This window comes from Strigops habroptila, chromosome 6, assembly GCF_004027225.2.
Source record: "Strigops habroptila isolate Jane chromosome 6, bStrHab1.2.pri, whole genome shotgun sequence".
Classification (NCBI taxonomy): Eukaryota; Metazoa; Chordata; class Aves; order Psittaciformes; family Psittacidae; genus Strigops; species Strigops habroptila.
This window is the reverse complement of record NC_044282.2, coordinates 36,966,626-36,994,413: the sequence shown is the minus strand read 5'-3', so window position 1 is coordinate 36,994,413 and position 27,788 is coordinate 36,966,626. Positions and strand designations below refer to the sequence as shown.

At 40.5% G+C, this 27,788-nt stretch overlaps 1 protein-coding gene across 3 annotated transcripts in view; it reads left to right on the top strand.

Moving 5' to 3' along the window:
* ZNF451 (zinc finger protein 451) overlaps nucleotides 1-22,289 on the top strand; it is a 39,832-nt gene extending 17,543 nt beyond the window's left edge. For 2 of the 3 annotated variants that reach the window (XM_030490160.1, XM_030490161.1), the window contains exons 9-15: nucleotides 725-872; nucleotides 1,452-3,094; nucleotides 4,143-4,304; nucleotides 8,361-8,491; nucleotides 9,392-9,578; nucleotides 18,782-18,856; nucleotides 21,140-22,289. In XM_030490160.1, coding sequence (XP_030346020.1) covers nucleotides 725-872; nucleotides 1,452-3,094; nucleotides 4,143-4,304; nucleotides 8,361-8,491; nucleotides 9,392-9,578; nucleotides 18,782-18,856; nucleotides 21,140-21,192 — 2,399 coding nt within the window. In that variant the 3' untranslated portion in view covers nucleotides 21,193-22,289. The remainder of the gene's footprint in view (nucleotides 1-724; nucleotides 873-1,451; nucleotides 3,095-4,142; nucleotides 4,305-8,360; nucleotides 8,492-9,391; nucleotides 9,579-18,781; nucleotides 18,857-21,139) is intronic. The other variant, XM_030490162.1, reaches the window with a different exon arrangement.
* The last annotated feature ends 5,499 nt before the right edge of the window (nucleotides 22,290-27,788 follow it).

Below are 27,788 nucleotides of genomic sequence, written 5' to 3'. Positions count from 1 at the left end.
TCAAATAGATTATTAGTTCTGAATGTGCTGACTGTAGATGCCTTTAAAACTGGGTCTCTTTCAACAGAAGATTTCTTATACTGCTGATACCTGGAGGTGGATATGGAGTATGTACTGGGAACAACAGGAGTCCTGCACCTAAAAATTTAAGGAGAATTAATATTGAGGATGGGAAAGAGAGAGCTGGTCAGAGGGTGTGGGAATTTGTTAAATGAATTGCATTTTTTCTTTTTAAACACACTATGGCTTTAAACAAAAGCATACATAGTAGAGTAGGCAGGTGGTGATAGACAGAGGGGAAGATGGTCAATAAGAATCTTCTAGAGAGATCTGACCTGACCTTCTAGATTCCTTCTAAAGGGAGGAATAGGTAGGTAGAGTTAGTCACTAAGTATGAAAAAGCAAGATGCAAATTCAGGTATGAAATTTACAGAGAAATTTTAAAAATTAATGCAGTTTTTACTTTAAGCTTCCATTGCACAATTACTTTCATTCAGCTGACACATGGTAGCTTGCTTTCTGAACCCTGTGACAAACGAGTTCCTGTGTAACCTGCTCTAGGTGGCCCTGCCTTGGCAGGGGGTTTGAACTCTATGATCTCCAGTGGTCCTTTCCGTCCCTAACGACTCTGTGATTCTGTGTTTAACTATGTCATCTGAGAGCTGAAATGCTGTGAAAGAACTCTTTAATATGTGGTTGCACTTCCTACCATTCCATATTATAGACGAAATGAAGGCTGGCCTTCTTCTACCTTTCCCATCCTATGCAAAGAACCTTCTGATATCTCTGTGCAAAGAGGTCCCCTTCCAAGTGAAGTGTATATCCTGCCACCAGACACTACGCTCGCATATGGAATTAACGGCTCATTTCAGGTTTGTGAGAGACAGCTGTCTGCATAATGTGAATATCCATAGATAGGTAGACATGTTCTTAGTGGTGCTAGTGGATTTCAGGGCATCTAGGACTATAAGAATTTGACTTCCTGAGTAAGCCATCAAAAAACTATCCCCTTTCCATGTCTTTTTCCTGCCTTATCCCGCACAATCCACTGCGGAATGCTGATTGATGTCTGTATCCTTTTCTTTCTTTCTGTAGCAGAACAACAGAACTTGGTCTCTGTTCCACTAAATTGGCAGTTTCTAAATTGTTTCTAAATTGGCAGCATTTGGATTCTAAAATGTATTGAGTCAACAACATAAGCATCAATCTAAGTGCTAGTTTTGGAAATCAGCACCTAATTCTCTTCAAAGTGCAGAGACTAGATAGGTATTGTATGTTTTTCTTGGCAGGCTAGTAGGCGAGTTAAAGTTGCATTATGGCAACTTTATTGCATGCACTAATTGCTGCAGCTATTAGGTAATATGTCAGAGTACATCTGAAAGTTTTAAAATGTTTCATTATAGGTTATATCATAACCTCTTTACTTTTTTCTTGTTGTTAATCCATTCTAGAACACACTGTTATAATTCTGGGCCTGTGGCACTCTCAAAGAAGAGCATCTCCCAAGTTGCAGAGATCTTTAAAACAGAAGGTTACTGCGAGAACTGTGATAAACTCTTTGCTGATCAGAATCAAATCACCCAGCATAAGCAAACCACTCAACATAACATTAAAGCTATTACTACAATGGCAGAGTCCATCTTGATGTTCTGTCATATCAATGGAAAAAATAAAAATCAGTCTCATTTGTGGCATACTGTAGATCGGTCAAGACCACTGCTTAAAAGACATTTGACTTCTGATGAGTCTACCAGCGAGACGGGGTCTGCTCCTTCAAAACGGAGGAGCGATTTAAAAGACAAGAATGAAGGTCACGTAGCAAAGCAAAGTCACGGCAGTGCCCACAAAGTAAAAGCCTGGTTTTGTGAATGCCTTCGAAAGTTTTTTACGGAAGAGTCAGTAGAAAAACACATTTTATCAGCAAATAGGATCTGTCACAAGTGTGCTGTGTGTGGAAAGCTTGCTGAAAATTCAAGCATTATCCGCCTGCATATGAGTCGATTCCATGGGGGAGCACACTTGACTAATTTTCTTCTCTGGTGCAGAGCATGCTCTGTAGATGTCAGAGAAGAGGATATTATGGGACACGTGACTGAATTTCATGGTGGTCATAGTTACTATTATGAGCAAGAAGCTCCAGAAGATGAACCTATGCCATCTGCTTCTGACACAGTGTGCATTTCTGCAGATGAAAGGAAAGACATTCCTAGCCCTATAGAACTCTCCCCTGAAAAAAGCCCTATTCTGGGAAAATGGCAATGCTGCATTTGTGAGGAAATGTTTGAATCTGAAGAGAGTGTTAAACAACATTGCATGTCCTTAGAAAGCCATTCATTTCACAGATACTGCTGTGGCTTATGCACAAATTACTTCCGTAAAGAAGGAACGCTACTGCGACACTTCCAAGAGCATCATAACCAGGAGGTACAGACTAAATTCTTCTGTGGCCTTTGTGGTAATCTCTTCTTTGACAGAGAAGAGGAATTTCTAATCCATTATAGGGAGATTCATAGCATGGACTACACATTTGTGCCTGAGCAGGTGGAAGTATCCATAAAGAAAGAGGAGGACTTCCTCCCAGTAGAAAAAGGAGACCGTTTAACCTGTGGTTGCCGAACAACTTACATCTCCAGAAGGAACAGGAAGAATGATTATGAGAATTGTCAGAAAGCCATGCTGCAAAAAGGAAACTTATGGTTTCGATGCTGCACCTGTTCTGCAACTGCACAGAATTTTGCTGATTTGAACAGTCATCTCAACACTCACATGTCAACAAAACGTAGAGAAGAGATGTTTGTTGTTAGATGTGCTGCATGCAACAAAAACTTCGATGATCTTCAGGGTGCACATCAGCACTATCACATGAAACACTGCTTCTTGCAGAAACCTGATCTATCAAGTCTTGCAACAGAATTTGATAATGCAGTATTCCAGTTCACAGCAAGTGGGGCTTGTGTGGACAGAAAACATCACCAGCTAAAATTTCAGGCATCTCCACCCAAGACTTGGGAAAGACCACAGTCGTCTCCTCGGCGGGGACAAATCCAGAACGAAGAAAGAGGGAGCTCTACATGTTCTGAAGAGCCTGAGGAAGGTTTGTACCTTTGGGTTTTTCTTAATACGGTCTTAAGCACACTCTGTTTCAGTGTCAGTACAAGTATGTAGCATACCATTTGCCTGCATCCAGCCTATAAATCAGTTCAGAATTTAATATTTGTTATTTCTCAAAGCTGCATTTTGAATTCTCAGTGTTTGAGTTTCCAGAACTTGGACTCAACAATTCATTGCTATATGCCATATGTGTGAAGGCTTTAAGAAAAGATAAAAAGTAGGCAGATATGAGGACCCTGGGACCAAAACATTTAATTTTCAAATTAGTTGGGAACAGAATTTGGTGTTTAAAGGAAGAGGACATCCCAGGACCCCAAACAGAGATCTAACTCCTAGAAACGTAGAAGTGGTCCGTAATATGCACACATTCAAGAGAAACTTGCCACCTCTGTACGTACAAATCTTTGAGCCTGGTAGTGCTTTCTGTGTGGACAGTCCTATTATAACATCATCTTCTCAATTTCCTTAGCTTGCCAAAAAATAATTTCAGCTAAGAATTTATATTCCTAGTACGTATTAGGGGTTTTTTTGCCTTGAGCATGCAAATATTTTTTTTTTTGAAGTTCATGTCACTTCTAAGAATGACATCAAGAATGCCGAAGGTGTACCTTGTGTTCAGAAATTGGAAGTGGTTTAATTACTCGTGATGTTATAATGCTTTTGATTAAAAGGTTCACATTAATGTAGATATGCAACAAAAAGTATGTCTCTAAACATTTGACATGTGTTTATACGTGCAAGCAATTTAATGTCAGAGGTGCGCAGTTGAATATTAAATGGACTATTAAAATGTCTCAGTGCAGGACAACAGCTTTCTGTGCCTGCCAGAAAGCTATCCAGCTCTATACCATCAAATAGTTAGATTCTGCTTTCTTTTGTCTGATTTGTGTATTATTAAATGCTACTTCGGTTGATTTAAAAACAATGCAATTACCAAACAGAATCATGTTTTGTAACTTTTAGCTTATGGGACAGTTGAATACGTGAATTTGCAAAAGCATGTCTTAAGTTCATGTATGTTGATTGACCAGATAGTCATCCTTTTTATCCCACTGAAGATGATGAACTTCCTGATCTTGACTACCTGAGTACCATGACTCACATTGTGTTAGTGGATCTGGACAACTGGGGAAGCTTATTCACGCAGCTGCCAGCTAACCTGAACCAAGGGACATTTATCTGGGGCTTTCAAGGTAAAAAGTGGTTGAAGGAAATAAGAAGATGACATTAACAAGTCTACTCAGAGCAGAGATTCTTTGAGAGAATGAAGAACAGGAGCAACCAGCCATTAGGGCCCCTTTAGTTACTGTGTCACAGGCACCATGTAACGGAAATGTTCTTAACTTTTCTAAGTCAATCTTAACCTCCTCTATTCTTATTATTTCTTGTAGCATATTGTTCCAAAATTGCTGAATGGTTTAGGAGTCTTTCTGTCTTCCCTGTTGAACTTACTCGGGTGGCATCATACTAGGTTTTCATCATTATCAGGACAGCCATAATACTCGGAGACTGTTTTCTTTCAAGCTCTCAACTCCTTGTCGTAATTGTTGTTCTTATTTTTAGTTCCAAAAGGCATGATTTTATATTCTTTAATTGTTCTGTCTCTGGCTTGCTCCTTAAAGATGTCCCTGGTCATCCTATACATTAATAGGTATATCTCACATCTGGAAGATACCAGTAATGGTACTGGGTGATGGGTGGAATTCACATTGTTATGGGTTTGGAAGAAAAAATTTTGCCAAGTCTATCAATAGCATCCCTTGAATTTGATACTTTTCCTTACCTGACTATTCTTGTCCACGTCATGCTTTTTCTACTGGTTTTCTCAGTGTCTGCCTTCATAATTATTTTGCCTGTGGTACATTGAATACTTCAGTAAAGTCTGTGTAAGGGATAGTTTCAAATTATATATTGCCTGAAATACAAGCATCATCTTAACAGACTTGTAGGAGTTGTCAGGTGTGTTTTACACTTAGTAAACACCATTGCACTGCACCACTTCTTTACTTAATGTTCTTGATTATCTTTGAAAGGAAGAGATAATCAAGAACATCCTGAAAACTGAGAGTTTTCATGCTGCAGAGGCTGGACAGAAAGGCCTGTTGAATCACCCCACAAACACCCCCTCCCACTTAGAAACAGGCATTCCAGTTAGCTGATGAAGGCAAAGCAAGTATGTCTGCTAATGTAAAGTGTAAGTTCTTCAGTCAGCTGTGCTCCTGGACCTGCAGTCTAATGTCTGGTTGTTAGGAGTTCTGGGGACCAGTCTTCTGGTCTTTTCTGTTAAAGCAGGTTATGCTCCTGAGTGTTGTGTTCTGCTCGGACATTACCTGTATTGTCATTACCTAGCCTTTGGCCTGTCTGCACAGTAACAGTATTCTTGTGCATGCACACAAAGCCACAGAAAACGCTGATCTTGAGGGGTTAGATTATACCTAGTAATCCTGAATTTCTATTTCATCCTTGCTGCCTGGCTGCTCCATTTGTTTATATTCTCTTTTCTATATGGCTGAACAAGCTGTTGTTTTATTCTTCTCTCTCGTAAGGCTTTGCCCAGCTTGCCGCCTTGTCAAATTTCACTTCACCTCTGCACTCCTTGACTTCTAAGCCTCTTGTGATTCAAGATTTGGTTTGGTTTTTTATTGCTTTGGTTTTTGTTTCTACAGTTACTGAATCCATTTGGCCTGGGAAAAACATTTTTTTCTTTTTCTACAGATAAGTAACTATTAGGAATGTGACTTGTAGAAATGTCAGGCCTGTTTGACACCTAAAGTCCAAAGCTACTCTGTCTGGGTTTTATAGATAATTATTTAGTAAAGGGTAATTTTACACAGTTATGTCAAACTTTCCTCACTTGAATTCAGACACTTGCCTTCACTCATACTTTGTTATTCTATCTAAATTACTCAAAACTGGTTTGTCATTAACTGCTCTGTTTGTTATGACATGGTCTTCTGTGCTGTTACTCTTTTCCAAGGCTAAAACGCCCTGGTTTGGTTTAGAAAAAAATTGATTGAACCCAGGAATGTCTGAACTGTGTTATTGTCAGAAATGTCTCTTCTCTGACCTGTCTAAGAAAGAGAAATAATCCATAGTATGGTCTTCGTGTTACTAATCTGTTCTTAGGAACCTTTATTAACGCGATAATCTTACCTGAAGGTAGCTGTGTGCTAGTTAAGACTGTGCTCAGGGATATTCCAAACACAGGCACCTGCTGGCACAGCACAGCCCTTGTCAATGCTGCTCCATTTCTTGCAGGAGTTGAAATTTCTTCAGCAGGGTTGCTGCATGTAGGCTGCCCTGTCGGAATAGCCCGTGGAGCACTTGAACTGAGAAACCCACAATGAAGAGTTAGTGGTGATTAAAATGGGCCATATTCTTATCAGAGAATACTTGAGCGGTTTTAGTGTCATGTGTGTTGTTAGAGAGCCTGGGTACACTAAGGCTCCCAGACACATCTGGATTTATTGTGTAGGTGCCCTCTCGTAACGATGGTTTACAGCGTTACTTGATGCATGCTATTCTTGGTTTTAGCCTATAAAAATACAGTGACATCCCTGTCTTTTCTGATTTTCTTTTTCCTCCCCAGCATTTCCCAAACAACATTTCTGATTGTATTTTTTTATTATTTTTGTATGATGCTTTTGCATTATTTTTGTTATTCCTGTTGCTAACACAGGCTTAGCTTTGCTTTGAGTTCCTCCATTGTATTCTCCATTGTATTGTTTCTGTTTTCAGATATCATATCCCTCACCCATTTGTGTTCTAGCTCTGACAGAGTAAATACCGTTCTGTCACTGTTTTCAGCTGTCCTGGTCAAATGTCTGTGTTGTACATTTATGCCGCCAAAAGCAAGGGTTGGTGATTACAAGTCTTTCCCAAATAGCAATGACAAAGGCTGTCACAACAGATGAGAATGACTTGCAAAAAGCATTTTTCTCATGGAGGGATACCCCTAAGTTATTACTGTGTAGTCTGTAACTAAATCTTTGAGCTTTGAGATCATTTTTGTTACCCTCTTATAGCCATTAAGCTGAAAAAGTGGGGGAATAGCAGAAATCTAGTGAAGATTGCATCTACATCTTTGTCAGACTGGGAATGGGCAGGGTAACACAGTGATGGGAAACACAGTGTTCTGCAGCCTCTTTACTTGGGCATTAGTTCCACAGGTGCTCACATGAAGTGTGATCAATGATGCTTTCACTTTGCATTCAAAATCCTTTCTTGCATCCAGCCATTCTATCATCGGGCAGGTAGAGCAACATTTTTTCCTCCCCACTGCAGATCCATTATTTCTTAGTAATTGGGAATATTATGAAATTCTTACTCTCTTCAAATTGTCCTTCCATTTGTTTGTCTCCTGCTTTCTCCTCTCTTCTTGAGAGACTTGCTGCTCATTTCTTTTCCCTTGCAACCTGTTTCAGCCTGATATTTTTATCTGTAGCAGGCCTATTACTCGGCTCATCTCTATCCAACTGTTTTCTCAGCCAGTAACTACGTGTTTTCAGATGCTGTAGAGAAAATTGCCACGCTTAGTTTTTTTTCCCCAGTTGTAGCCTTATTTTGCTTATCCTTGACTGCACCCAGGTGTTTGTCAGGACTCTAGCATTTGTTTCAGCTGTTGCTCCAGTTCTTGGATTCTTAAACAGTTCTGACATGTGATATGTCAAGCAGTTAGTCTGTTCAAAATAATCTTGGGCATTACACTAGTACGGGATTCCCTTAGAGAAGCATTTCTGTTACTTGTAATATGTTAGCAGAGCTCCTCTGCTTCTGCATGTTAACCATAACTGTGCTTATAACTGGGGAAAAAAGTGCATCCTGTGTCTAAAAGCACATGATGTCTAGAAGATGAGTTTCTCGGGATTAGGAATAAAATTCATACAAAATTGAATGAGAGGCTTTGTGTAGGATCAGGCTAGCTACTTTTTCCTTCTTTGGTTACTAACCCAAGAATAAGGGTTCTTTGGGGATTTTGGTTATATGTTTATTTTATCTTTCACATTGGTGAAAATAAATTCTGACTTTAAAGTCAGAATTTATCTTTGCTTTTGCCTTGCATTCTTGATTCATGGGGCATTTCTGGTTGGCTTTTGGGGGAAGGGGGTGTTGGGGTTTTTCTGTTTGGTTGGGTTGTTTTCCCCTGGTGGGTTTCTTTTTTCCCATTCCTCCCCCCCCCCCTTTTTGTTTTGTGGTTTGGGGTGTTGGTTGGTTGGTTTGATTTTTGTTTACTTTTCTTCGCTGTTTAGGAGGCTACAGCAACTGGAAACCTCCAGTGCATTGCAAAATTTACAATTACCTTAAGAGGATTGGATGTTTCTTTCTTCATCCACGTTGCGGTACCAGAAGGGAAGCAGCAGACTTTGCTATCTGTGTCCATGTAAGTTGGTGCATGCTTGCTTTATTGTTACATTTCTGTACCCAGAGAAGAGTGGCAAGTGATATGTGTTGTTGATGTTAAATACTAATTACTAGATGACTGCATGGGCCTCCTATGTCCGCTACAAAGAATGATAAACCTGTCACTGAAGACAGCCTGTTGAGGAATGATTTACATTTTTTAATTTCCATAGGAATAAAACTTAGCCCAAGTAGAATATCAGTCTGTTGTGGAGGGGAAGGGGGCTGATTAGGGAATGAAGAATAAAAAACCACCCACAAATCTTACAGTTTCTGAGAAATGTACCTCCTGCCTCTCTCTTCAAGTAGCCCAAATCTAGAACCATTTTTCAGGTGGAGTTGGATGGGTGCCAGTTTCAGAGACCCTGCTGGGCTGATAAAGAGCAGAGTCTCTCTTCAGTAGACCTAGGGCTTTGGCTGGGTTGGGAGAGGTGCAGGTGAAGGACAAGAATGGGGGACGCCATGGGGTTCTTAATTACAGTGCTTTATCACTTAAATAAAACTATTTGAGAATCCAACTATATGTTTTGCAGCAGTGTTTGTATGTTACGTTAACTTTTTTCAGAATTCTTAAAATACACTGCACAAGTGATTTCTTGTATGTGGAGCTGGTTCTGAAATGCTCCTCTCTGGGAATTTGTTCCATATTCCATCTGTACTGTTCTGGTAGCCATTTTCTATACCTGTTGTCATATGTATAGAATAAATGCAGTGTCAAACTATTGAAATAATGCCTTTCACAGTGGTATAATGTGCATTGGACCATAAAAGTGGAGGTAAGTTGCTGTAGAAAGCTTTCCTATGAAGATGTGTCCTACAAAAAGCTCGCCAAGATAAAAACATGATCTCAGTTCAACACTTGTCATTTGTTTCCATATAGGCTGGTCGTCTGGATGAGCACCTGCCCAAGCAAATTCCTTTCACTATTCTTTCTGGAGACAAAAGCTTCCTGGAACTGGAAACTCAATTTAAGATGACCCAGCGGCCAGCTCGCATCCTAAATCCCCACCACATTGAAGGAGACATGATGTATGCCTTGCTAAACAGCATTTCTGATACCACAAAAGGTAGAAAGTAAACATTAAACACAATCTTCCCAGTTGATAGTTCTTTCCAATAAAAGACTTGAACGCTTTGTGTTGGTAACACAAGCTGTTGCTTTGATTCTTGTATTGTACTGGTATTTCAATGAAGTATAGATCAGAAAAACAATTTTCTTGGGGCAAGCTTTGAAACCAGACTTAATTAAGCATTTTTATTCAACATAACGAACTGTCCTTGCTTTATTCTTTATTATAGCAGGACACAAACTGTTGTTTCAGCCTGAAAACTCCTTTCTAGTTAAACAGCAGCTGTTTAGTGCACTCTTGTGTGCATATTTGTCACTTTGTACTCAAATCTGATTTACTTGATTTGTTCTGGGTCTGTAACAAATGTGACCATGCTAAAGCATTGTTATTTCCCAAAATATCTTTGCCTATTTTAACTCTGACTGTCCTCCTAGCTACTTGCAGTCACTTGATCAGTGTCTTCACTGGCACATGGCTCATGAATCCGTTTGGAGGTAACACATCAATGAAAACGTTTACGTTCTCTAGAATGCCACATTCTAATTAGTGGCATGCTAAAATGATCACACTGGTTTTACGTAGGATAATCAAAGAGGTTTGAGCTAGCTCATTTTCATGCAAAGGATACTAGAGCTGAGATGAGTTTTAATAATTCTCAGTATTTTGAATTACCTTGAAGTAAAGGTTTCCTAGAAAATGACCTGACATCTCTCTGTAGACACATTGCTTTTCCTGGTTTCTTCTTGTGGTTTTGGGGGCTTGAAAATTGAGCGCATATTACAGAAGGTTGAATTAGGCCTAAGCTACTTTCAGAAAAACACACTGCTAGTCTTGATGCGGGTGTATGAGAGCTATCACATGGTGCTGCTGTCCTACCAGGAAGACTGGAGTGGAGTGCTACTACTGAATGGTGAATTGGCATCAATCAAGTAAAGGGAAAAAGACAGAATAATTAAATGGTTTCCTGAAAAAGAATGATCTGTGGTGAGCTGGGGTTGATTTATCTGCTTCTGATACAGAAAAGGTGCTGATAGTGTTTCCTGGCCACCCCAAGCATTTGCTCGTCTAGACTTTTCAGCTTCATTACGGAGATGTGATTCCCAGCCAGAAGCAGCCATGCCAGTAAAATTTCTTGGCGTAGTGAATTACAGAACTGTAAAGAACTTCCACTAGTGCAGTTCGTTTTGCTCAAGGGGGAAGATGACTTTTCTCCACAGTTATCCATAAAGCTACACATTGAATTATTGCATTCCCACTACGAACGTTTTCTTTGCAGAGCGGATTGAAATTCCTAGATTGATAGATCTCTTTGAATGTAATTATAGCTATAATTGTATATTAATGTGGGAGGCTGGTTTTGCTTCAGGACCTTTGCATGTTTTCGGAAGGAAGAGTTTAGAAGAGAGATGTAACTTGCAAGCAGTCAATTTAAGTCAATTTAGCTGTAAGTCAGTTTAGCTGTAGGGGTTTCCTTTCTTGTACAGTTTGTGTGACTTGACAATACCAGACGGTGAGGAGAGGGGAATGACTCTTGCTATGCAGAGGTACTCCAGCTCCCTGCCTGGGTAGTTCTGCCAGTATAGCTTTATTTACCAGGGTACACTGGCTCAGAGGTGATGACTTTGATCCGTTTTCTGTGTATAATTTATACTCCAGTAATTATTTTTATATTGGTCTTGCTTTCAGAAGATTCCTAATCTAAACCATCTTTCGATGTCCTTTACTATGTTAATATTAAATTTACTGTTAGGGTGATGGGCACTACTGGGAGGCCCCAGAACTTAAGTTGCTGTTGCATCCCACTTCAGTTATGCACGGGGTTGTTATTAAAAATAATACTTTGAGCTGGAAGGTGATGGAATTGTGCATGAGTCCCTTGGCTGTTGGCATTCCCTGGCATATTTGGAAGGAACAGAATTGTCTTGAGCCATCCTTCTTCCCCTTCTCCAGACAGTGTCAATAGGGGGAGACCCAACAGTGAGAGTTGCCTTTGTCTTCTTCCTGTATTAAACCAGGATGTTAGAAAATTCAGTTTTGCTGATAGGCCTGTGGTTGCTGCGTAGTGGGATGATGTTGTTACCAAAAGCCTATGAAGTTTTTAAGAGATAAAGCCACCACCTAAGACACACTTCACTGTGTGGCTCAGCAGCACCAGCAAGCATTTGCAAGTCTTAGTGTGGCAAGACCAGTATTGGAGGTCTGAGATGGAAAGTGCAGTGTATCACAGGCTGGTATAGCCTGTTGTCCTGTTACAGAAATGCAGCTGAATATAAGGAAATATAAATAAGACTCACTTGCTTTGTGACTTTCTCAAGCCTATGGCTATTATTCTGGAAGAAGAAATAAGTGAGAAACAGTTACAACAGAGAATTGTGTTGAAAAATGTAAGACAGTTGTTGGTATTGGATGAGCTGCAAAAGGAAAAAGCTATTTCCCTGAGTCATCTTCACCAAGCTGTCATCAGCTTGTGAGCAGCTGGGTTGTGTTTGGATTGTGGCACTGTCTGGCAGTTGCACCTTGTGAACCATTTTACTGTGTCAGCAGAACTGCTGTGGGAGCAGTGGTATGTGCATTCATTTTAGAATAAATAAATAAAGTTCCTGCATATTTTGCAATAGGATATCAACTGTATGTTACCTTAGGAGACCATTGGCTGTAGTGGATGCATGAATTTCCTTTGAGGTATGAAAAGAGTAGGCAAGATACTTATTCTTATTTGCTCTCTTCTGCTGCTAAACCTGGGTTCATAAATACAGAGTTTTTTCTTTTATGTTGAAAGCACAACACATGATGGGAGATTCATGCATGTTAAGTGGTTTGAGAAGCGCAGAAAAGTTTTCAATGTCTCTTTTTGTAATTCCTTTGCAAAGAAGAGTTTGTAGCATGCAGAAAATTACCATTATTCCCTTATGTCTTTACGCTCGATATCTAGTCATGACAGTAGTGCTACAGCTTATACTTTAAATGAGTGCTGGATGATGTTGAGGGCAAAGCTGATGGTAGGTTATGGGTCATCATACCCATCCTGACACAGACAGGAATGCCACAACTTCTTGGTTCATAAGAGTGATTTTTGCATGAATTGGTGGTTTTAGCTTAACTGTACTTCTCACAGTCATATTCATATGAGATCCTTTAATAGCTGAGCTCTTAAGTAAAACAGACTTTTTTTAATAATCAGAGGACCAAATTTTTTTTTAGTATTTCTTCTCCTTTCTTTTAGAGCCAGGTTGTCTCACGAGACTGAGAAAATCAGTGGTGTAGTGCTGTACTCTCTTGTCTGCCAACCAACCAAGTACACCTCTTTCACTGTCCTATGAAGTTTGCTTCCACTGTGCTCAAGTGGAGTTGTCAGCCTGCATCTTCAATCTGCTGCTATTGCCTGAAGTGTTTAAATACTACTGAATGCAGCTTCTATGAGAGTTTATATTTGGAAGAGCAGGATTTCAGTTCATCTCAATGCTGCTAAGCTTCCCAGCTAGCTCCCACTATCCCCAAAATGTTATGGTTTACATACAACCAACAAAAGAATTTAAGAAAAGTTCAAGGATTAATTTACAGAAGACACTGAGAATAATTGCTAGCCTTCTCAGTAGTCATGTTTTTGTGGGTGTTAGGTCCGATATGAATACCACATCTGAGCCCAGTCTCTGCTTCTTCCGAACCTTCAGTTAACACGGACTGTGAATGACTGAAGATAGGTCGCAGCCTTCAGCCCCCACTGTCCAAAGAGGCTGAATATGAAGGGCATGAGCACCTGCAGTGTGATGCACCGTGAATGAATGATAGTTACTCTATCAAGAATATATTCATTTATTTACACTGTTCTTATGGTGACCACAGCTTATTGCAGTAGGGGGTGATAAGAAAGTCACCTTTGAGTTGTAGCCTTGTGTTTAGCTACAACAGGAAGTTACTACTGGCTTTGGTATGTCAGTGGCATCTCTTGTGTGCATCTTTGAACATATGTATATGCCCTAGGGAGAAAACAGTGTATTGACACCTAAGATAATGAGTCTGAACAAGAATTGTAGCCAAGTGGATGAACTCAAAAGACCTCCCCCACCCAGGTCACACAAAAAATTCTTCAAGGTTTAGTTTAATCTGGATGTGAATTTGAGAGGTGTCTAAGATGAAGGTTAAATGAAACTCTGAATGACCTTCATGGTATTGGCTTGAATGAACAGATGAATGAGCATCTGCAGGGAGAGATGCAGACATCTGGAGGAAGAGAGGTCTTGTGTGTTCGTGAACGCTCAGCAGGGAGTAGCTGTACTTGCATTTACAGGTGATGTTACCTTAATGAAGAAATGGAGATTAGAGCAGTAAGTATTGGGGAGAAGTGTGTAAGGATCCTGCTGTGACTGTTGAAGAAGGAATAAATGAAAGGATTCTGGAAGCCAAGAACAGTATTTTAAAGGCAGTATGATCACGCATACTGAATGTGATTGCTACTGAAGGTAAGGATGGGGTACTGATCTTAAGGTTTTTGGCTAAGTAGTTAGGGTAGGATCCTGAATGAGGTAACTTTAATGGTGTCCTTAAGGTAAAGTAGAACTAAAATTTCAGGCATCAGCTGTAAAAGGAAAAGGTCCAGTGGTTAGAGAGACAGCAAGTTAAGTGTGATATTAACATACATTGGGATGGGAAAGAGGCAGATGAGATTGGGAGTTACTGAAAAGGAAAGTTGTAGGAGAGAGAAGTGATGGTGTGAGACTGCACACTGAAGTAGTCAGGTCTTAAGAACTTGTGTGGCAGGGAAGAGGACTAAGGCTGGGGAAGGGAAATCCAGCCTAGTGAGATAGAGGAACTGGTAAACCTCATGGAAATTAAGGGGATGGTGGTGACCTGGGAGGCTGCAAGATAACAGAATCAGATATAGGTGGGGAATTACACTGAGCCATTTGGGCAGCTAATCCAAATTCAAGCTGTGGCGCTTTGATGTCAGGACAGCGGGTGGCGCTTGCATGCTGTGAAAGTTTACCAGCCTCTCCCCAGAGTGGGTTTCTATGAGAGACTCGTGAAAGGTCAAAAAATCACTATATTTACTCGCATCTATAGGGTTAAACTATCAGATCTCTGAGTTGCATGTTCATTCAGAATTTGCTTTCCTATTTTCTTTTTTGTTCCTCCAGCAGGAATTTGGCAGTATGTGAGGACAATAGTGAGCAGGAGGAGTTCTTTGAGAGAATATGTACAGTCAGAGTTTCTTAGCTGTTGTTTATTTAACAAAATGTACCAGAGAAGCGGCCATGTCTTAAGATTTCTTGGCTGAGAAACTGGGCAATTGCTTTTTCTCCGACCCTGGAGGAGTTGGGAGCTACAGAATGTGCTGAGCATTTTAACAAGAGAGACAGGAAATGCCCGATTTCTCCAAATTAAACATTCTTTTTTAGTCTCCATCATCAGAAGATGGCAGCAGTACCAGCAGTATATGCTGATGAAGCATGGGCTGGATGAGGAAACTATGAGGTGGATTGAAAACTTGCTGAATGGCCAGACCCAAAACATGGTGGTCAGTGGCATGAAGCCCAGTTGGAGGCCAGTAACCAGCTGTGTACCCCAGGGGTCAGTACTGGGTCTGCTCCTGTTTAATGTCTTCACCAATGGCCTATATGGTGGGGCAGAGTGCACCCTCAGCAGGTTTGCTGGGGACACAAACCTGAGTGGCAGCTGATACACCAAAGGGTCGTGCTGCCATCCAGAGGAACCTTGACAGGGGAGAAATGGGCTGACAGGAACCTCATGAAGTTCAACAAGAAGTGTGGAGTCCTGCACCTGGAGAGGTCAACCAGCTGAAAAACAGCTTTGCAGAAAAGGACCTGGGGGTCCTGGTGAGCACCAGGTTGACCATGAGGCAGCAATGTGCTCTCCTGGCTGAAAGTTAAAGTACCCTGGGCTGCATTAGGAGGACTGCTGCCAGCAGGTGGAGGGGTTGGTCCTTTCCCTCTTAGCACTGGTACAGCCACAACTGTCAAGTTCTGAGCTCCCCAGTACGCAGTCTGTTCAATAGTATTAAAAACCAGGCTGGACATGGTCCTGGGCAGCTGGCTCGAGGTGATCCTGCTTGAGCAGGGGGCTGCACAAGAGACCTCCAGAGGTCACTGCCAATCTCAGCCATTCTGTGGTACTTGCATGAGTATGTTCTTAACTGGAATCTAAGATATCCTTGAGAGCAGAGTTCAGTTGCAGGGTACAGACGCACTGAGTAACATTAGATCAAGCACAGTGACCTGTCCCATGTGGAAAAGCAGCCTGGTTTCAAGTCTTCTGACTTGAAAATGCATCAGTTCCATCAGTTGACCTTTCCTTCTCTTCGGATGACAAGTGCCGAGTTCCGCACTAATAGTTCTTGCAGTCTGGCCCCTAAAGAGAGCTGAATTCCTTATTTGTTGGAGCATTTCTGCCTAGGATTTTTGCCTGCAGACAGCTTTTCTTCTGACTGTTACAGTTTTATTCCTGATTCCTGTAAAGCCATATCAGAACATCTTAAAATTCTTGTCTTTACTGCTTTTGTGCCTTTAGTCTTTGCTCTGTGTAGCTTTGGGGAGTGTGGGGGTGAGAGGGGGGGAAACACTGAGGACAAGCATAACTATGGTTTTCGCTTTGGATAAGGAAAGTCTCAGTGTAATTTAAGATACTGACAAGCCTTAGCGTGAAAAGCTCCTAAATAAGATTTAGCTCTTTCTTAGCCACTCAGATTTCAGAGAATTCAGTCACTGCCTTCATGGGAAGTTGAATGTGCATTAATATAATTGGGTAGAGAGGAGAGAAGTCTTGCAAATAATGACCAGCGAAGGCAGAGTGTAGCTCATAAGACTTTTAACATGCTTCATAAACACATTTGACTCCAAGCTGATTTTTTTTCCTCCTCAAACTATCAAATCATCAGTAGTAATGGTATTCAAGTTTCGTAGTTTCTGGCAGTGGAATGGTGGTGTCTTCAACTATGCTTTAAGCAAACCTGCTCTCCGTGATGTTATAACTATCAAGCAGCATTTAGTTACTGCATATCAGGTGCAGTGATAAATCATGAGCCAGGCAGCTTGGTTTTGAAATGTTTAAACATTTTGCATGCCAGTTTGCATATACCTCTGTTCCAATATGAATGTGTACCCCATGTTATTACAGGGGTGTAATTAAGATGGCGTGACTAGCAAAACATTTTGGTAAGATGAGGCCTGCACTAATATAAACAATGAATCCTAAACTTTTTTAATGAATTCAGATAATAATTCTATCTACAAACCCTGTTTCAGCATTCATAACTGTCAGAATTGTCCGTAAAGTCAGCTTAGCATTCTGAAAAATGAGCATCAAGTTAGCCTGTTGCCTGGGTTGGGGAAGCCAGCAGTGAGGAAATGCTGTCTTTTAACAGCGTGTCAGTGGGTTGCCATCATGGCTGCTTCTGTGGTGAATGCTCACTGACTCTATAACCAGTTCCAGGAATGTTGACTTCCTTAGTTCGTATCTGAAAGAAACTCCTGGATTTCTGTCTACTCCTGTCCTCTGCTGTTTAAGCATCTATGCAAGATGCCAATTAGAAGAATATTGCCTTCTGTCAAGTTGCCTAAAAAATCATACAGGCCTTCAGAAAAGTGCGTTTTTATTTGAAATGGTAGCAAACCAGAGACCCTTTTGTATGATGCCTTAATGCTCCTGCTCACAAGAACTCAATTCTTCCATTATGCTTATGCTAAGAGATGAGTTAAAGAGAGATTGCCTCAGCTGTTACACCTCTAACAGGTAGAAAACTTTTTAGAGCAGTATGGGATGTCTTCCAGGCTGGAAGATTAGAAGGAGGGTTAATAAGGGATAAGCCAGTTGCGCAAAGCCTTTTCTTTGCACTTTTTCCTCCCTTTCAGAAGTGACTGTAATGACTTTTTTTTTGGCATTGTGTGGATTTTTCTTTCTTTTGCTTTGGAAGATGGTGTAAAAAATAGTATCTCTTCTGCCCAGAGATAGTAGGCAGCTCCAAAAAAGATTCACAGTCAGTCTTCCAGGTGACTGGAGAAAGACCATTTTAACTGCAGTGTATATCCAGCTGTTTCTGACATCTTTGTGGGCTCCTGATCGCTATTTGATACTAGCTGTTGGAGTTTGTATTCCTGGAATTGGGAAAGTCGGCAACATTGCTGTTCTAAGAAGGTATATATGTCAGAGGTTTGAAAACAACTTTTAGAAAGTGTACCCGTCACTTTGAATACCTAACTTGGGTAATTTAAAATGCACAAGTCACACAGTCAGTAAATTAAATGTCCATATTGAAATGTTCTTTGCTTTGTTCTAAATTTAATCAGAAGTACACTGGTGTACTAATAAATGTGATGACTTTAAGGGAAGCACTTCTGTTGGTATGACCGTAGGAGACCTAGTTGATTGCCAATACTGTAAGACCTCATTACAGAGACCATCTCCCAAAATAGCAATAGCCTGTAGCAGGAGAATGAATACATGGTGTGACTCATTGACTTGTTTATTTTTTAACCTGTAGTTTACTGAGACTGTTTAAAGCAAACAAAAAAACCACCTTAGGTACACCGATCCCTACTAGACACTTCCAAACAGAGCTGTCATTCTGGAGCCTTATGAAGAGCATGAACGAAGGGAAAGGTGGTGGGATTTTGCCTGGGCTTGGCTATGATGAGTTAGCAGATTAAATGTGTTGACTTTTTCTTCTGTGAGACTTGAACAACATCTGCTGAATTGCACTGCTCAGTTGAGTTGCAGCACTACATTTAGGTAACAAAATACAGCTAAGATCATGTGTAGGCAGAGACACACTACAGCACTTCTTCCCGTAATTAAATCCTTGATACACTTTGTAGAAAGTAATGTCTTTTTTTTTTTTTAACTATTACAAAAAAGCAAACGCAGTAGACAGTAACAATAGCTCATACACCTATTATTTCTTACTACTTTAAAATAATATACAATTGTAGCAGTCTTCCTCTAGATTTTAGGTAGAAAAGGAAGAACGAAGCTGAAAAATAACTGTCTCGAGTTACTGTCTTAAACTACCACTGTAATGTATTTTTACCTTGATTTTCAGACCATAACAAGTGTATTTCTTCAAATGCAACCTACAATGTTGTTACAGTAAGAGAATTGCAAGAGTGGACTGTTACCTTTTTTTATTATTATTATTATTATTATTGTTAGAAGAAATGTGTAATTTATGCTTCATTTGTGCGTTTAAGGTTCAGATAGTGAAGAGGATGAAGATCTCAAACTAACAATGAAGAGGAGCTTAGAGGAAGCAAAGGAACAGGAAGGTCTGTTAATTTTTACTTTTCTGTGTTCAGGGGTGCTGTTAATTTACAGAAGATACAGAAACTAAGAATGCAGTCGGTTTTATGGCAAGGGACCTCTTAGGAATAATCTCTAAAATATGCCGGGAAATCCTGAGCAGTCAAGAACACTGTGAGTTATAAATATTAAAAAAAAGTAATTTCCTAACCTCAGAAGTATGCCACAGACTGAAAATCTATTTTATTGCTGCACCACAGGGTACTGTTCAATTAAAAACTTGTCTGAGCTCACTTTGTACCCGTTTAATATGACTGTTGACTCAGACTAGAACCACTGACTAAATAGTTGAACTTCTGAATAAGTAGTTCAAAATTAGGTATTATATCTCAACAAAGCACTCTGGTCTCCTAAAGAGCTGTAAATCTATGCACAAGTTTGAATCAGCAGCACAGCTGTCTGCTCACATAATATCTTGCCTTATTTGAAATTGTTTCTATCCTTTTGCTGTAGTGCTTAGTGGTGGTTCGTACAACATAGTCATTAATTTTTGGTTGTAGACTACAGTGCACTTTGAAAACAATTTATTGTTTAAAGGGTGAACTCTGCTCTTTCACCTGATGGAAATAAAATTATCCAAAGAAAAAAAGTAATAAATAATTCATACGGGGTCGAGATGAAACTGATATCCGAATCTCACATTCCCAGAATATATTCAGTTATACGTTTACTAGCTGTTATTAAATATTGTTCTTAAATGTCCACCATATTGATCTACAGTACTGAAAGTCTGCTGTGCTCAGGTGCCCCTAGCACAGGGTATTGGCATCAGGTAGAGCTGTGGCATTTGGTGCACACAGGACATCCCAGTTCTGATGCAGTGCTGAAGGCATGTGACCTTCTGAAGCAGCCTGGCTTCAGCTGTGTTCACTGCGTGGTTAGTGGCAGTTCTATCACAGGGTAAGAGTGAACGAGGCAGCAAAATCAACCCCAGAAAGGGGTAAGAAGGAAAAAGCACGCAACTTCTGGAACAGGAGGAAGCAAAAAGCAAGTGTAGGAGGCAGAAAAAGCTGCTTCAGCAGCTCCGGGGAGTAGCGGACAATCTGGGTATGGCTGTGGAGATAACTGCATGCCATTAGCAACAGAGTCACAGTTTGGATCTTGTTCTTGATTCTTGCACATGCTTAGTGGCTAACTGACAAAATATTTTAATCAAGCAGTTGTCTGCAGATGCCTTTCTGCTTTATTTTGGTTTCAAAATTTTGTTTTTTGCTTCTGTGACCATGTAATATTTTCCTTTCAGAAACTAGTATCTCTTTTTATCAGTAATACTAGATTTACACTAAAGTCCAGGTGAATAAATATGGGTCTACTGCCATGAGAGAGCATTCATTGGTACTATTTCTGTTCCAAATCTAGGCCTTGCATAAAACATCCCAGCAATAATTAAAGCTTTAATATATATTACGTTAATATATATAATTACTGTTTCTTTTCTTATAAGGACAGCTTTTCTAATAGGATGTGCTTGTATCCTCCTAAAGCAGAAGATTAATAATTCAAGAATGATACTGTGTCTAAAAGCTGCTTTAATTTTTCCATTTATACCATTGGTATTAATATTTACTGTACATATATGCCTTAGGATATTTAAATCACAAACACCAAACAATTTAGTGCCCAAAACAACCTAAACGTAATGCAGCAACTGAGTTTCTTTTTTGAATATTATGAGAGGTATTTAGGAGAGGTTAACAAGTCAGATGAGTGCAATGCAGTCTTCCTCACACACACATTATTAAAAATGTTACAGCCCTGATCTAGACTATTCTTACTGCTGATTTCTGGCCTTCCTAGCAAGAGTGACAACAGTGGTGCCAACTTACAATGTAGATACAGGAATATCTATTGAGAAGGAGCTGGAATGAAAATAGTGAAACCTCTCTGCTTGATACATGGTTTTGTTTTAATACTTTATTTTTCTTGGTGGGTACATATGGGTTCTAATCTTGGTACTATTTTGACCAGTAAATATGTAGTTGCATTATACTCTTAAATTAATCATTGGGCTGCCCCTAATTAATAGAGTGGCAGGTTGTAGAGGTTGTTCCTATATTTTCAAGCGTTGAAAATATTGCATAAGACAGGAGGAGGGAAAATACTTTAATTCTGTTAGGTTTTTTGCAGTCTACTGACATTGCCACACAAGTTGGCAGTTGTTGTTTTATTTAGTAATATTAATGTAGTTGTGTTTATGACTGGTTATTGACCATAGTTTGAGATTATACTTGGGGTTTGTATTTATACAGAGCAAGATGCAGAATTGGAAGAAGCTATCAGGAGGAGCCTTGAGGAAATGTAAATGAAGATACTTCAGTGCACTAACACCATGTCATCAGAGCTGCTTACCAAAATGGAAGCGTGTTCATCTATTTACAAAGGTTCAGAAATACCACTTCAGAACATGTCTGTATCTTGCATCGTTATGTTTATAATCTGATGTCCCCTGTCATGCTGATGAGCAGTTGGAGTTTATGGATATCTGCTGCAATATATTGTGTATGATAAAAATAATTTTTTAAGTCTTTGCATATTCTGTTTCTAATGGGAGATGACTAAGTTTCTCCAGTCTAGCTGTATAAGTTGTTGCCTAATTAGTAGGCTGGTCTTACTAGGTATTTTGGGGTATTTAGTTGTTCATTTTTGTTTAAATTGGTTCTTGTATTTAATGTTTCTGTCACAAGATGTCATTGTCTTTACATTTTCATGTGGTCTTTGCAATGGACAAAAATAGTAAACTCCAATTATCTCAGATTTGCCTAGCTAATCTTGTTATAAAGAGAAGCTTAGATCCCAGGTTTATAAATTGAACACATGGCCTGACTCTTGCCTGTGGCCAGTCTCACCTCATGGACCATAATTTTGCCTATGTCCTGTTTGTTATAAATGTCAGATCCAGGACCACAGACTGTACAGTTAGCTTGTTAGCTTTATTTTTATAAATGTGTATGTTCTTTCAGTAGTAGCATGGTAGAGTGTTGGATTTGGTGGGTTAAAGTTTGAGAGGTTCGGTTCCTCTCCCTGATCTGAGGATGGAACAACTTTTTAAGGGAACAGAAGCTAAATAAGCTTTCTAGTTTCTGTTTGGAATAGACATGAGAGAATTTAAGCTGTATTATCCCTATATACTATCATCTTAACTCCCTTGTGTTCATGAAGAGGTGGCCTTGGATAAATGAATGTAAATGTGTTAATTATTTTTGTACTGTCCTTATTTTAAGGTGCACAATTATTTCTGTGTTTTAAAACTGTTATCTGTCACCTTTCTCAGTTCCTTTGCTTAAAAATACCTATGCAAGCTGTCCAGCTTTACCAGCCTATTATACTTCAGTTAGTGACTGCTGTCAATCAATAAGAAATCTCAATGTAATAAAATGCCAGCTTGATTATTATTGTTCATCAGCCTGTGAGTTTGCTTCTAACTGCTGTAATTCTAAATATTTATTATACAAACAAATACTACTTGTGGAGAGGAAGATAAGGGCAAGGATAGGTTTTTCTCACTCTCGATTTCAGAGTCAGAATAGAGCTACAGCTATTCTGTAACCATGTGTCATCATGGTTAGAAAAGCTGCAAGACCAGCACTGCTTTATTGCCAATCGTGATTCTGATATAATTGCCATTTCTGAAACAAGTAGACTTAATGAAGAATCTAATGAGTTACCTCAGTGCTCTTTAGCAGTCATACAGCAGAAAATAGTCTGAAGGCTTCCAGTGCGTTTGACTCTGACACCCAGCTGGTAGAGTGAACAGGACCTCTTGATGTTTTTCCCTTGTGCTTGCTGCTTACTTTCCCACTGCAAATCTTGGATTCATCGCACTCCTGTTCAAATCTGGGTGTGTACTTCATACTGTTGCTGAGGAAGCACTATTCAGGAAGATTTTGAGTTGCCTGTAGCTACTGACTCAAGCTAAATCAGTTCCAGGTTTTCGAACACCAAGTTCTTCTAATAAGCAGTGGAATGAGACTGAAAAATTTTCAACTTCAAAACCATCTCAGCTCAAGTTATAAAGGCTTTTGGACAGGTGGGTTGGGTTTTTTTTTTTTTTCATCGTAGACCCTAAAGTTTCAAATTCCTTTCACATGAAAAGATGTTTCAAGCTCAGAAAGCTCTTTGCTTGGCTCAACAAACGTTTAAAACCTGGGTAGGCTTGTCTTCTCCAGAGTCTGCTAAGTTAGATTTTGATCGCGTGCTTTATTCCTCATACCATTTTATTCTGTCCTATATGTGAAGTTTGCCTGTACCTGATGGGCCATGACTTAATCAGCCATATGTGCACACACATTGCCTATACTTGGAGCTCCAGTTATTGAACACATTGTATTGGCCTCCTCATCTGCTTACCAAAACAAGTAGCAAAACCCAACCACTGCTGCTATGGCTTTTATAGAACAGCTAAATAGAGGTCTAGTCTCTGTATTCTCTTCATGTTAAAAGTACTCTCCAGAATTATCAACATACTGAAATTTGTCCTCATTTTCTTTGGTCTCTTTGAGGTTCTCTTTAACTCCCTGAAATTTTTCTTTGTAAAGTTTTCTTCCATCAGAGGCTTCTGATACTTCTGTTTCCAGAAGAACAGAGAAAATTGGGTTCTTAAAACACTGCATGTACAGACATGTGACTTGTTGCTCACCAGCATCTTGCGGTGCTGCGCCTTGATCCTCAGCTGGAAAAAGTGTCTTGTAAATCATTGTGTTCCAGGACTTAATGTTTCTGGCTGGGGAGTCTTGTTCAACTGGCTGAAATTTTTGAGGTTTGCTCTGCATATGCAGAGAGATTTGTCTGCATTTACAAGCACATCTCATCTGTGAAAAGAAGCCTGCCCAGCATCCTTTACATTTGTACTGGAAGCGATTTGTCCAGCCGTCCTGAAGAGAATTTGCTTTTGTGGTGATGTTTGAGTTCACCCTTCATTAGTCCAAAGTAACCCTGTGGTGCTTTTCATATTTATCTTTAATGAGGGAAAAAATCTGACCTCCACCTGGCTACTACCAGCTGTTGGCTTTAATGCTCTGAATTTCTGTGTGGTGCATGCATAAGTCTTACAAAACTAAAATGGTGACAAGTCAAGATTGCTATCAGGCTCTTAATCTCTTTGGTGCTTTGTGTGCCATATTCTTTCGTACAAACCAAAATCCCTTTCTCTGGTCATGTTCGGAGACAAGATGAGATGCCAAACAAGTCAGTGCAACTGTTAGGAAAATCGCTGGAGCAGTACAATGTTGTGCCTGCCTGATGGCTTCTGAAGCTTAATCATGTTTAAAAAACCTAAATAAAAAATTGAGATGAGCTTGCTGTAAGCTGCTTGCCTTGTATGTGTTTGTGAGTGGTGGGTTAATTTTCTCAGCTCTTCAGGGTACGCAGAAATGACCACTGCTGCTCCTACAGTGGTCACAGAATGCAAACCTTCACCCAAACCTTACCAAATATGGTGAAGTTTATGGAGGTATGAAGTTAGGCCATTTTCTTTCTTAAAAGGAAAGTGTTCTATCATCTGCCTGTGCTGTCCTGGCAATGTTTACAGTGACTGCTGCAAACTGGAGGGAGGTGAGGAGGATGGATGACGAACTGTTTCAAAACTAATTCAGAAAATTGGCTGATGTTAGCACAAAGCCACTTTCTGGCAATTCTTTCCAGCTAAGCAGCTTTATTAAGGTCTGCATCTGCATGTTTTCCTGACGCTTCTAAAGATCCTCGAGTTTCCTGTCTAAATCTTTCATTCAAGTGATTTAGAGCTCAGTTGTAACAATCTTGGTCAAATAACGTGGTCTGAGATACTGTAAAAGTGGATGTAAACAAGTCAGACAACTCATGGCAAGCGACAAGTACACACAAGGCGTGCAGTTGGATGGCAAAGTTTGGTGTGCATGGAGCTCTAATGTGAAGTTCCTTTTGCAGATCTGTGCAAGTTCACTTTGACTGCAGTATCCTCATTTCTGGAGTCCTTCTGTTTGTTTTTCTTCTGTGCAGAGCCCCATTGACAATCAGCGCAGCATCTGCAGCTATACAGAATTCACTGGCTCATTTCCTAGGCAATTTCCCTCTCCGCGAGAATGAGCTGCTGCGTGCCCCGAAATGGTCACACCAGCTTTCAGATGGCTTCTGAGCTAGAGGACTCCAGTCAGACTTCTGACGGGCTTGTCTGCACGCTAAAACAGTGATGTGAATAGGCAAAACCGGGGCTAGCTTGGATTAGCATTGGTAACGATAGCCTTCAAGACACAGAAGCACAGGTTCAGCGGGTGCTAAGTGAGAGGGCACTGTGACAGCAGGTACATATTTTGAGTGAAAGCATAACCTAAAAACTCATGTTGGTTATGGCAGACATACCCTAAAAACTCATCTTCACTGCTGCTGTGATGGCGCTGGGGAGACTGCAGAGTGCCTTTGGTTGGCTGGCCCAAGCCATGGCTGCATCCTTCTGGGTGTGGGAACTGCTGTGTTTCCATAAGACTTGCGCATAAAGACAGTTTTTCAGATGAAGCTCCTGTAGATGAAGGGAGGAATTTCTGGCATGGCATTTCTTGGGTGTGGACTTTCTCTTTGATCCTATTCCATGACAGCTCATATGTAAGTGTTCGGGTATGTGTGACAAGGTATATATCAGGGTTTGGAATAAGGCAAAGCTGGAACTAAGGTACTATTTAGCAGTGTGACAATTTGTAGTGCTTTTGGTGTAGATCACAGAGTCATCTCCATGGCTCTGGGACTTCTGCAGATACATCAGATGCCCGAGCCCTGGGAAAGTTGCTCTTTCCGCTACCTCAAGGGACCTTGTGCCTGTGAAAGAGACTCTTCTGTACACTGCTGTTTTGCAAATGGCACCCATTTTTTTTAACAATGCTGTAGTTTAAAACAGAGACATCCAGCAACTTCTCTGCGGAGGTGGGACTGCAGAAACCATGAGACAGGCACCCTCTGCTCACGTTATACTTGCTGGTACCTGCAGCCAGGGCTGTGATCACCAGTATGCCCTCATGTTCATCATGTTCATCACATGAACACAGCTGTGGAAAAGATGAGGACAGGGGTACATGGGCGTGAGAGCACCAGCATTCACCAGGCCATCACTGCTCTTCACCACAGACCATGGGGAGGAGGAGGGGAAATCTGTGCCTTGTTTCAGATGCGAGGGCTGTTGCCTCATGGCCCTGAAGGACCCGGTTCCTACCTTTGGTTTCCCCAGACTACTTCTAGTCCAAGTGTAGGTCACTTCCTCCAGAGACAGATTCCTATCTTTCCAGTCCAGCCATCTGCTGTTTTGGAAAAGTGGTGATAACTATCCCTTTACGTACCTCAGCAAGAAACAGAGGGGACAGGGGACAATCTACCCCTCTAGAGAACAGGAAGAGCAAATTTTCATGGTCCCTCCAAGTTTCTAGATGGGAAAATACCTGGGTTGTAGAGACACTAATGTCAAGGCTTGTCCTGGAAGGCCTTTTTTTCTAAGCTTATGTTTTTGTTTCGTGGTTTGTGCCAGTCTCACTTCTAGGGTAAAATGCCATTTTACTGCCAAAGAGGGTAAGTCATATGTGATGTGTCTCGACGCAACTACAGCTGTTCTGTGCTGTGTTCCACTGCAGCTTCTACCCGCGTAGCATTAAGCCCCTGTGCAAGTCAAAAACGTGTTCATAGCTGCTCAGCTACTTTGATTTCTGCTTTTTAAACCCAATCTAATTGATACTTAACCAATTGGCATGGGAAGAATAGAAGGATCCCAGGAAAAATAAATGGTTGCAAACTGTTTGTCATGGCTACAAAGGGTTTCTGTTTGGGGTGGGAAGCAGTTTTTAATCGTCTTCTATAAAGACCGTAGAGAGATGGATGGAACAATAGTTCAAAAGAGGTTATTCCCATGAGCTCACAGGCAGCAAGCCTTACCCTTACTTATCCAGCTACGTAAAACAAAGAAAACTCAGGCAATTAATTTAACGAGGGCACTTGGGACATGATATCATTCTGAATGGACGAGCCTGAGAAAACGGCTATTTTGAATCACAGCGGGATAAGCACACAAACAGTATCCCTGTGCAACAAAATCCCTCTCAGCCAGGTGCCAAAAATTAGTCTGTTAGAGCCATGGGGTATCTGCCCAAACCTGGACTTTGGGGATAAGCAAATTCCTTTTTAAATACTCACTGTAGTAGCAAGTAAAGCCCAAGTGTGGCTTGAATTGTTGGAACCAACGCTCCCAGCAGGAATCCAAAGTAGAAGAGATTCTGTGCGAGTCATTGGCTAAGTTGGTGGGGTGGGCACTTGCCAGAGAAAAGGTACCACTTTGTACAGTCAAGTTACACAGGATCTCGGAATAAATCATTACTAGGGGTAGATCCACTACCTTGGCTAACATGAATTAGAGGGATTTTTCCCTCTCTGGCATAGAAAGAGAACATTAAGCACTTTTCTTTCCAGTAAGGCTTTTTGTACCACCTTGGACAATAACAGCTGGTGGAACGGCTTCTTTTCTGCAGGTAGTCAGGGCCCTGTTATGCTTGGCACCAGAAAGATGTGCTGCCAGTGGCAGCACCTCAAGTATCTTGTTTTTAGGAACACTGTTCAGGTTCTGCTTTCAACAAGGGCTGTCTCTGCTTTACTTTTTTCCAATGTTTCTCTCCCCTCAAACAGGCTTCTGGGTTTTTAAAGCACTTACTGTTTTCTTCCACCCATTTCTTGAGTTTTCAGCTTTGTAGCTCACTTTTTTACTATCTTTCCATAAAAATAACAGCTGGGCGGTGGTGGACTTTCTTGTTTTCTTTAACGAGCAAACCAATAAACGAACCACATAGAACAGTTCTGGAGGGCAAATCCTCATACTAACAGCTACCATCTCGAACAAGGTTAATATAGTTATTGAAAACCTCACTGTTCCTCCCTTAGCTTCTGGTTTAGCAAGAG